The 10,592-nt window shown below is 56.7% G+C and overlaps 1 protein-coding gene across 4 annotated transcripts; it reads left to right on the forward strand.

The window, feature by feature from the left end:
• The first annotated feature begins 1,084 nt into the window (after window positions 1-1,084).
• Window positions 1,085-5,656, forward strand: NDUFS8 (NADH:ubiquinone oxidoreductase core subunit S8). Of its 4 annotated transcripts, XM_072639360.1 has the most exons (8): window positions 1,316-1,391; window positions 1,658-1,772; window positions 2,778-2,832; window positions 2,937-2,990; window positions 4,762-4,851; window positions 4,941-5,113; window positions 5,197-5,325; window positions 5,428-5,656. In XM_072639360.1, the coding sequence occupies exons 3-8, from the start codon at window positions 2,778-2,780 to the stop codon at window positions 5,557-5,559; spliced, it is 633 nt and encodes a 210-aa protein (XP_072495461.1). In that variant the 5' UTR covers window positions 1,316-1,391; window positions 1,658-1,772; the 3' UTR covers window positions 5,560-5,656. The 4 variants fall into 4 exon arrangements, with proteins under 4 accessions (XP_072495458.1, XP_072495461.1, XP_072495460.1 ...); XM_072639357.1 differs by lacking the exon at window positions 1,658-1,772 and having other exon boundaries at window positions 1,085-1,391; XM_072639359.1 differs by lacking the exon at window positions 1,316-1,391 and having other exon boundaries at window positions 1,573-1,772.
• The last annotated feature ends 4,936 nt before the right edge of the window (window positions 5,657-10,592 follow it).

Here is a 10,592-nt window from a genome sequence, read left to right on the forward strand (position 1 = left end):
AGCCTGGAGCAGAGCCCACATGGGCGGGAGATTCCCCTTTAGTTTTTCACGTGTAATGCAAAGAGGCTGCTTTGGGGGACCTCTAGATGTCTTCCTGCACTAAATTCCGTCCTCTGCCCAGGGCCAGAGGTAGGCTCAGTGCCGGGGTGGGGTGGGGGTGGGGTCCTCTAAGCAGAGGTCAGGTGACCGCTTAGACCCGATGGTTTCACTCTACTCCAAAGGCCGCCATCCGCCCAAGCCCCTTTGGCAGCTCCACGGTCCTTCCTGACTCTTCCCTTCCCACAACCACCACCCCTGATGCAGCCCCCCAACCCGTGCCCGGGATCCTGCCACAGCCTCCCTGCTCCCTGACATCTCCGCCCAGCCATCAAATGGAAGGCAGAGACCTGGGGGCTCCCCCCTCACTTTCCCAGCTGATTCCCCGTCGCTCCTCATGCATTATCAGCTCATCTCCCACCTCCCAGTCTTTGCAGGCGCCCCGCTGGAATGCCGAGCTTTCTCTAGGCTTGGCTCAGGGCGCTCTGCTCCCATGGATCAATGACTCCCAGGACTGAGGCTCCCCGAGGGTGGGAGCTCTTTGCGTTGTCCTCGGACCCTGGCCTGGCCTAGGGCCCTGGGCGAGTGCGCTGGCCGGGAGTCGGATCCGAGTTCCAGTCCAGCCTCTGACACTTCCTAGCCCAGTGACCCTGGACAAGTCACCTCCCCATTGGCTTCAGTTTCCCCGTCTGCCAAATGAGCTGAAGGAGCACATGGCCACCCCCTCCCGGGTCTCTGGCCAGACAGCCCCAACGGGGTCTCAGGGAGAGGGAGGGAGGGGGAGGGGAGGGGCCTGGAACCTTCGGGCGCGAGGCCACGTGGCCGCAGACACGCCCCCCACGAGGTCACGACAGAGACCCCGCCCCCCCTTTATTTTCAATTGAGGAAGTCGAGGCTGAAGCGGCCTGGATGCCTGCACTATGTCACTCATGCAGGGGACCCCACGTGCGCGCTTCACGGAATAAAAAACTGAAGCCCCGCCCCCTTAACGCTATCACGCCCGTTGCACGCACACTCTTGCCCCGCCCCCGAGGCGCTAAACGCGGACCCTTGACGTCGCCGCTCCTCACGTGACGGGAGGGCCTTGGCTCATTGGTTCCTCCAGGCAAACATGGCGCCGCCCTGCTTGGCTTCCGGCGCGGCTACGAATTCGGCCAATCATCCATGGATTCGAGCTTGAGGCCCGTTTCTTGCCTCTGGACCAATCAAGATTCCCTATTTCCGCCCTGAGCGCCTGAGTGATAGGTCAACGCTCCAATGAGAGTTGCTGGGCGATGACAGAGGCTCCCGCCCCGCCCACCCCGAGTGACCCGGCTCTGAGGTTCAGCCGCTGGGGTGGCCGACCCTTCTTCCAGGTGGGTGGGCAGCTCATCGGGCCAGGGAGGAAAGGGGAGGGAGAGGAGCGAGACCGGAGTTAGGCCAGGCCGGTCCGGGCGTTCTTGCTCCGACTGGGTCACGCAGGAGGCCGCTCCGGGCGTCCTTCAGGATAAGAGCATGAGGGTCACCCTGAACGTGCGCATGCGCCATGCCGGGGGCGGAGGCCGGTCAGGGGTCAGGGGTCGTGGGTCACGACGTGGCTCCTCAGCCCCTTCACCCGGGGCTTCCCTGCCCCTCACCCCAGGAGACCAAACCAGGTTCCAGGGGACTGGAAGGGACCCGTCCAAGGTCAGGAGCAGAGCCGCCCCCCGGCCCCGCCCCCAAGGGGCCCCTCCCCGCCCGGCCCTGCCGGGCACACGGTAGGCACTGCCCACCCCCTGCGGCTTTCAGGGGTCTGAGGTCCTCCCGGAGGGTCCGACGTCCTCGAGCGGGGGACGGATGGAGCGGATGGGGGAACAGGGAGTGAGTGAGGAGACGGGCGAGTGAAATGGGTGCGGGAATGAAGGGGGGAGATGGGTGGGAGGGGGAGAGGAGGGGTGGGAGGGGGAGAGGAGGGGTGGATGGGGAGGGGAGAGGTGAGAGGGGGAGGGGAGGGATGGGAGGGGGAGGGGAGAGGTGGGAGGGGGAGAGGAGGGGTGGATGGGGAGGGGAGAGGTGAGAGGGGGAGGGGAGGGATGGGAGGGGGAGGGGAGAGGTGGGAGGGGGAGAGGAGGGGTGGGAGGGGAGAGGAGGGATGGATGGGGGAGGGGAGAGGTGGGAGGGGGAGAGGAGGGGTGGGAGGGGGAGAGGAGGGATGGGGGGGAGAGGAGGGATGGGAGGGGGAGAGGAGGGATGGGAGGGGGAGAGGTGGGAGGGGGAGAGGAGGGGTGGGAGGGGGAGAGGAGGGATGGGGGGGGAGAGGAGGGGTGGGAGGGGGAGAGGTGGGAGGGGGAGGGGAGGGGTGGGAGGGGGAGGGGAGGGATGGGAGGGGGAGAGGTGGGAGGGGGAGAGGAGGGAGGGGAGGGGGAGAGGTGGGAGGGGGAGAGGAGGGGTGGGAGGGGGAGGGGAGAGGAGGGATGGATGGGGGAGGGGAGAGGTGGGAGGGGCGGGGTGGGAGGGGGAGGGGAGGGATGGGAGGGGGAGAGGAGAGGCGGGAGGGGGAGAGGAGAGGCGGGAGGGGGAGAGGAGAAGTGGAATAATTGGGGGAAAGAATGAATGAACAAGTGAGTGACTGAATTCGTGCCAGCTGCTGCCCGCTTGGGTGGGGTTGACAAAGTGGATAAAAAGGGCTGGGGGCCGGGGAGTGCTGGAAGCTGGGGCTCTGGTCTCCAGGGGTAGGGGAGGCAGGACCCTCTGCTGACCAGAGCTCCCCCTTCTCTTACCAGATGAGCACCTCTAACATGACTTTGCTGCGTGTCCTTTCCCGGGTGGCAGGCACAGGTAGGCCAAGCCCAGCAGCAGCACAGGGGGAGGGGAGGGGGACTGAAGAGGGATGGGAGGCTCTTCCCACCTGGGCCTTGTAACACCACTGCCTCTTCTTCCAGGACCAGGCCTGGCCAGAGGTCTACACAGCAGTCTCTCCTCCACCTCTTCCTACAGTGAGTATCCCAGGCTTGGTCCTCAGACAGCAGTGCTCCTTTCCCTACTCTCTGCCTGGGCCACCTTTGCCCTCTGACTCAGCCTACCCAGAACGGTCCAGGGTTTCTCTGCATCCACTCAGAAAACAGATGGCAAAGCTGCTGCAGAGGTCCAGGATGGCCTCTGCCGCTTCTGATGTGTGCCTGGCACCCAAGCAAAGAGGGGTCCTGGGAACCAGTCCCATTTCTAGAGCATTCATAGGGTGCTTCCTCCAAACCTCTTGTGGACAGCACCTGTTGCAGATGTTCTCAGTTCTTTTGAGGGCAGACAAGGAGGCAGGGGCTCAGCAACTCGGGGTGACTTGCTCAGGGCCAGATAGATGGGAGCCTGTAAGTGCCAGAGGAGTCCTGAGAGCTGCCAGGGCCCTTGGGTCCCCTAGGTCCACTCCTCACTTCCTCAGGCAGGGGTAAGGGGGAGGCTCCTAGGCTCTGCCCCGCTCTTCCCATCCAGGACTGAGGCACAAGGGGACCCAGCCCCTGGCAGGTCCCTACACTTTGCTTTCCTGTTGATGAGGAAGGAGGCCAGTGCCCTCGATGAGTCCCCAGAGACCTCTAGACATAACACTGGATTCTAGACTTGGTCCTCATCCCTCACAGGGTCATATGATGCAAACTAGTATCTCCTTAGAATGTTGGGTATACCAGGAAAAAACAGGCAGTGGGCGTCCAAGGACCTTGGCTAGCATCCCGCACTGCTGTGGACCCCCTGGGGCCTTGGCCAAGTCCCTTTTCCAGCCTTGAGTTTTGTTTTCTGGAAAGCGATGGCACTCACCTGGCTGGTGTCCAGGATGTGTGTCTTTGCCCATTGGGGCCTGATGACTGCACACAGGACAAGGACAGGGCCCTGCCCTCGGCCCACTTGCAGTCAGAGTTCAGCGAGCAGCTGCTTTGTTGTCCCAGCAGACTCAGGTCCCAAACAGAAACCCTGCACCTTAGGGAGTGAGGTCCTGTGCCTCCCTCTTCCTGTCCCATGCAACCATCAGATGTCTCCAGGTTCTTGGCATTTGGGATTGAGGATATACCTGAGCAGAGATGGGGTGCCTAGCTTTTCTGGCTCAGCCTTGAAGGAGACAAACCAGAGGGAGATCCCACATGTGTCTAATGCTCCTGAGAATGAGGGAGACCTGATGGTGTCAGCCCAGAGAGGGAAGGCATTCCTATACTCTGGAGAGTATGTGCTTAATTTCTGGGACTCACTGAGACATGCCAGATGGATCAGCCTGCTTTCCTGGCATTGTCCCCACCAGGCCTGGGTCCCCTGCCCTGAGTGGGGCAGAAAACATTCTAGCCTAAAGAAAGAGTGTGCCATCCTGTTATTTATTAAGGGCTCGTTCCTAGCACCTCGCTGAGCAGGTGACCCCATCCCAGCCTCTTTGAGGTGTGTCCGATATATCTTTAGACAGTTGGTACTGTGACAAGGCTGAGGCGTCTTGGGGCAATAAGTCTAGTTTATCCAGAAACCCAGTTTGCTGATCATTCAGTTGATTTATTTTTCTAGCAAAGTGAGGTTTTGATAAAAAAAAAAAAACCTTACTAAAATGTCTTCATTCACTTTCCTGCCGTAGTAAGTAGAGTAGATTGCACTAGCAGCTTTTGTGGATGACCAGGGACGCTGCAGTCCTTCACAGTAGGGTCAAGGGACCTCATTTGGGGTATTTTTGTGTCTGAGTCTTCTCTCCACCACCCATTCTTCCTCTCCTTTACCTGACAAACCAAAACACCTTCTTTCCAGAGTATGTAAATATGAAGGAACCCACTATGGATATGAAGTCTGTGACTGACCGTGCAGCCCAGACACTGCTGTGGACAGAGCTCTTCCGAGGTGCGTGCTGGGCACTGGGGAGCAGCTGAGCAGGCCCTCCCGGGGGAGAAGGAGACAGCCTAGCTGGGTACCCTCTCCCTTTGTTGTAGGCTTGGGGATGACTCTGAGTTACCTGTTCCGGGAGCCCGCCACCATCAACTATCCGTTTGAGAAGGGCCCTCTGAGCCCACGTTTCCGAGGGGAGCATGCCTTGAGGCGCTACCCTTCAGGGGAGGAGCGGTGTATCGCCTGCAAACTCTGTGAGGCTGTCTGCCCAGCCCAGGTGAGCTGCCTGGGTGCGTGGGGCAAGCGCTGTCCAGATTGCGGGAGAAGGGGAGCCCTGCTGCTAATGCCACCCTTCTACAGGCCATCACCATTGAGGCTGAGCCCAGGGCGGACGGCAGCCGCAGGACAACCCGCTATGACATCGACATGACCAAGTGTATCTACTGTGGCTTCTGCCAGGAAGCCTGCCCCGTGGACGCCATTGTGGAGGTCAGCGGGCTGCATGGGTTGGAGGAGGGGTCTGGAGTACCCCGGGGCATGGAGGGGAGGGGATACCCCCAGGACTTCACAACTCCCCATCCCCCTACCTAGGGCCCCAACTTTGAATTCTCCACGGAGACCCATGAGGAGCTGCTTTACAACAAGGAAAAACTTCTGAATAACGGGGACAAGTGGGAGGCCGAGATTGCTGCCAACATCCAGGCCGACTTCCTGTACCGGTGAGGCCGGAGCTGCCAGCCCCCCCTTCTCACCCAGTCCTGGCCGAGGGCAGCTGCCCCCTCCTCTGTCTGGGCCCCCAGAATAAAACCTGCAAACCTGTGCTGAGCGTCTCACTTGGCAGGAGCCCCACATCTCCACTATGGGGATCCTGGATAGTTGCTGGCCCTGGACTGGCCAGAGGTCTTCAGCGGCTACCCCTTCCGCCTGTCTGTCCCCTTTCCCCTTTCCTAGGGCTGGTCATTCCTCATTGCTGCTTGAGAAGCAGGAAAGGCGATGGGCCAAACTTCCCTAAAGGCCACCCTTACCTGGCACTTTCAGGTGTGAGAGGAGGGGCAGCCAAGGGCTGTCTTAGAATCACGAGGTCCAGGTTCAAGGCCTGGCTCTGAATGCTCTGTGCTTTAGTAGGAGAGGAGAGGGTCCCCCAACTCCTTCCCCCCCCCCCAACCATGAAATCTAATTTAAGAGCAAGATTGAGAAACTCCTGCCAGAGGGACAGGTTACAAGTGAAGAAACAGCAGGCACACTCCGGGGGATGGGAAGTAGCTGTTGGTATGAGGTGGCCCCTTGATCATGAGAACCTCCTGGCTGTGAGGTCCAGCTCAGGTCAGAACCAGGGAAGATCGCCCACTAGGTAAGGCAGCCCTGACTAAGTGCCAAGCAAAAGCATCTTTTAGGAAAGACCAAGGGAGCCACTGAGGGTGAGGGAGTGAGGAGTGTCTGCAAGTCCTTGAAGGGCAGCTAATGTGTCAATAGGTAGAGAAAGGAGGGAGTTGCACAGGCTGTAGGGAAAGGAAAACATATCCATAAACCTGTGTTAATTATCTGCTCTGTGGTCCTGGACCCTGAGAACAGAGACCTAAACGGCTCAGCACCTGCCCCTGCCAAGCCTACAATCTGATATGGAGGATGGGAAAGGCCCCAAGTTCATCCTTCTTATGAACAGGGAAAGGAGAATGTTGAGCCTGGAGAAGACAGGGGGACCTCCTTGGGTATCCGAAGGGGAGATGGTAGAATTAAGGGAAAGTGCAAGCAGGCTGCTTTAGGCTGTCAGGAAGAATTCCCTGCCCATTGGAGCTGCCCAGAGTGGAGGTCCTTTGGAAGACCTTTGGAGGTCGTTCGCATAGGCCAGACCACTGTGGCTGTATTCCAATAGGGAATGAATTCTCTGTTGGTGTGGTTGGATTGGCAGCTAGCTAGGAGACCTAAAAGATGATAGGGCTCTGGGCCTGGACTCAGGAAGACTCAAGACGCTTACTGGCTTTGTGACCTCTTGGCCTGGACTTCCTCATCTGTAAAGTGAAAATAACAGTACCTGCTTCCCAGGGTGGTTGTGAGAATAAAATGAGATTTATATTCATAAAGTGCTTTGCTGCTGTAGAAATGCCAGTTAGCATCCTAGTGGCTGCTCAGATCCTGCCACCTCCTAATTCTGCCATTCTGCATGTGATGTGTGCACAGGGGTATGAGGCAGCGAGAGGGACGAGGGGAGGGCCCAGGAAAGTTCTGGAAGAGTGGAGAACGTGAGCCAGACCCTGAAGGGAAAACCCATCAGATGTCCACAAATGCTTCTTTATTAAGCACTTACTAAGCACCAGTCACTAGATCCAAGAGGTAAAAATCAGTCCCTACTCTCACGGAACTCAGTCCAATGAGGGAGAACGTGCAGACAATTATGCCATAGCGAGGCTGAACAGGAGGTGGTTAACAGGGATCCAAGTAGATTGAGAAAGGCTTCCTGGGGGAAGGTGGAGCTTCAGGGGAAACCAGAGGCAGATGGGGAGAGCATTGCCCTGAGGTGGTGGCCGGGTCAGAGGAGAGGAGGAGGGAAACAACAGGACTTAGTTGTACAGGGGCTGGATTTGGGGAGGGAGGATGATGCTGAGCTAGAGGGAGAAAGCCTCGCAACACCCTGGACTGCCCGTGTTCCCCTTGCCCTAGAGGCAAGTCTGGGAACCCAAATTAGGGCATGTCTAGTAACCAGACCCCACAGGGGGCCCAGCAAGCAATCTTGGGTCAACAGTGACCAGGAGTAAAGGTTGATCCTGTGCATTGTACTCGTGAAATGTACTCTCTTTGTCCCCAAACTCAACTGGAAGGTCACAGCCAATCATTACCTGGGGCCCCCGCCTGCTCAAGTTGCCCATGGACAAGTTCATGGAGGCCACAAATGAAGGGGCCGCTGACTCCACACTGGACAGAGGATGCACAGAGAGCTACCTGGAGGAGAACCAGAGCCCGAATTTCCTCATGCCTTGGGTCACAATCAGGAGTCATCATTACCATCACCGCTCACATTTCTAAAGTACTCCAAGGCATAGGGCACCCTTGATAGCCATTATCTCTATTGAGTTTTACAGCAGCCTCAGAGATGGTACATGTTCCATCCCCACTGTGCCACAGTGAGTGGTAGAGCCGGAGCTGGGCTCCAGGCCGCCTCCCTCCCAGTTCAGGGCCCCCTCTGCCATACTGTGCCTTCTGCAGAAGCTTAGAGGGGTGGGGGCAACAAGGACAGCTCTGAGTTAACACCCAGCTAAATCCCATCTGTGTTGATGGCTAGTGGCAATGTGGACGCAGCAGGGCAGGGAGGAAAGAGGATGTGGTCTTGGTGAAAGAGTTCTGAATTTCAATCAAGAGAGCCAGGATTGCCCCCTAAAAATGAGCTGCATCATTTCTTAAGAGTCACGTCCCTTTTCTGAGTCTCTCTCTCTCTCTCTGTCTCTCTCTCTTTCTCTCTGTTTCTCTCTCCCTCTCTCTCTCCCTTTCTCTCTCTCTTCCTGTCTCTCTTCCTCTCTCTCTCTCTCTGTCTCTCCCTCTCCCTTTCCCTCTCCCTCTCTCTGTCTGTCTGTCTCTTCTCTCTCTGTCTCTCTCTGTCTCTCTCTCCCTCTCCCTCTCCCTCTCCCTCTCTCTCTCACACACATACACACACAGTGAGGATCACAGAGAAGTCAGTTAGGAATGCCCCTTTGGTTCTTTCTGGAGTGATGGAGCTTTCCCCCAAGCGCTATTCAACTGTGTATATATACCCTCTGACCCAGTGGTAGCACTTGTAGGTCTAAACCCAAAATGATCAAAGGAGGAAGAAAAGAACCCATAGGTTTTTTGTGTTTACATTTGCAGCTTTATTTGTAATGGCAGAGAACCGGAAATTGAGAGGATGCCCAACTGGGGATGCTATTTATTGTGCTGTAAGAAACGATGAGTGAGAATGGTGTCAGAGAAACCTGGGAAGTTTGTATGAACTGATGCAGAGGGAAGGGGGTGGAACCAGGAGGATGACTGACACAGTAACAATGTTGTGAAGATCCAGGGAGCTGAGGAGTAGAGAAAAGGAGACCAGGGGCCCTCCTAGCTCATGGGGAAGATGGCAGGGAGGCAGATTCTTGAGCTCCAAGGAGGTGCAGAGGTGCAGCGCTGGGAGAGGATAATCAACCCCACTGCATTAGGAGTTGGAGCATCTGGCTTGGAAGCCCAGCTAGTCACTTCCTACCTTGATAGGCCTCATTTTCCCCATCTGTAAAATTAGAAGGTTGGCCTAGGCCAGGGGTTCTTAACCTTCTGTAAGTCCAGTGAAGCCTGTGGGCTCCTGTTCAGAAGCACATTTGTTGCCTACATTCAAGGAAATGTTCAGTTTCAGTTGGAGGTTAATGAAAATTCAGCCATTTTTCTCTCATTCAAGTTCATGGACCTCCTGAAATCTAACTATGGATGCCTTGGAGTTCTGTGAACCCCAAGATGAGATGATCTCCCCAGAGATCTGAGGTCTCTCACCTTCTAGTCACTTTTTATGCCTGCACCTCTTCAGAGATCCTCTGGTTTGGTGAGCGTTCCCCTCCCAGGCTCACAGCCTCACACTTATCCTCCACAGATCCAAATAGCCTCCCAGGCTTGTTCCCTCACAGCCACCCACCTTCACCAGGCCCTGCTTCCAACCTCCCCACACTCCAGTCCAGCCTCCTCACATTGGCCAAAGAGATTTTCCTGAAGCCAAGGTCTGACCATGCCACTGCTGCTCAGGAAACCCCAGTGGTTTCCACGGCCAGCAGGCAAACTTTCTAAGCCTTTGTTTATGACTTGGATCGTCTGGCATTCTGGTCCAGCCTGTGGACCGCTTCTCAGAATAACCTTCTGAAGTGATACAATAAAATTCATATGATTACAAAGGAAACCAGTCATTGTGATATGTTTTCCTCCTGGTCTAGTTTGGCCTTTACAATGGCCCAGGCAGTTCACTACCTGCCCAGGTTGATGTTATGGCTTAAGTGGGAATGTCTTCTTCTGAGTCCCCTCTACTGAGGAAACCACATCCCTCCCCCCCATCCCCGGGAGTCCTAGGGTTCTTCCCTGTCTCCATCCCTTTAAGGCAGCAGCCAGGTACCACCTTCTGCCTGAAGCCTTCCTCCCCTCTGTTTACCTTCTTTTGTACACACACACCTCATATGAACGCTGTCCATAAGTTTATATGATGTACACATTCTTCAGCTGTTTCTGATGCTCAGTAACCCCCTTTACGGTTTTCTTGACAGATGCTGCAGTAGTTTGCCATTTCCTTCTCAAGGGAAATGACTTGCTCAAGGTCACACGGCTAATAGTGTCTGAGACAGGAGTTAAACTCAGGTCTTGTTGTCTCCAGGGAGGTGCGCTATCTACAGCACTGTGTTTGTGTGGCATTACAAGGGCAGCTCCCGGACTTGCTCAGCCCTTGTTTCCCCAGGCACACAGTACGTGCCTAATCAGTACTCCTTGGTTGTTTGAATGAGGTTGGGTGAGAGATGCCTTCTGAGCTCCCTCAGGTTCTGGGGCTGTGTCCCCCAGGATCCCCACCCTTCAGCCCCGGACCTCAGTTTCCCCTTCTGGACTCTGATCCGAAAGGACCCTCTCAGTTCTGACCACTCTCAGGACCGCAGGCAGGCCACGGAAAAAGTCCTGGGGCCAGTAGCTGCGGCACTCAGGGCCGCGGGGCCGGACCCAAAGGCTTTGGACAGGGCTGGGAGGAGGGGCCGAGGAAGCCGGGTTGTCGGGGCGGTCTGGCCCCATTC

Source organism: Notamacropus eugenii, chromosome 2 (genome assembly GCF_028372415.1).
Source record: "Notamacropus eugenii isolate mMacEug1 chromosome 2, mMacEug1.pri_v2, whole genome shotgun sequence".
Classification (NCBI taxonomy): domain Eukaryota; kingdom Metazoa; phylum Chordata; class Mammalia; order Diprotodontia; family Macropodidae; genus Notamacropus; species Notamacropus eugenii.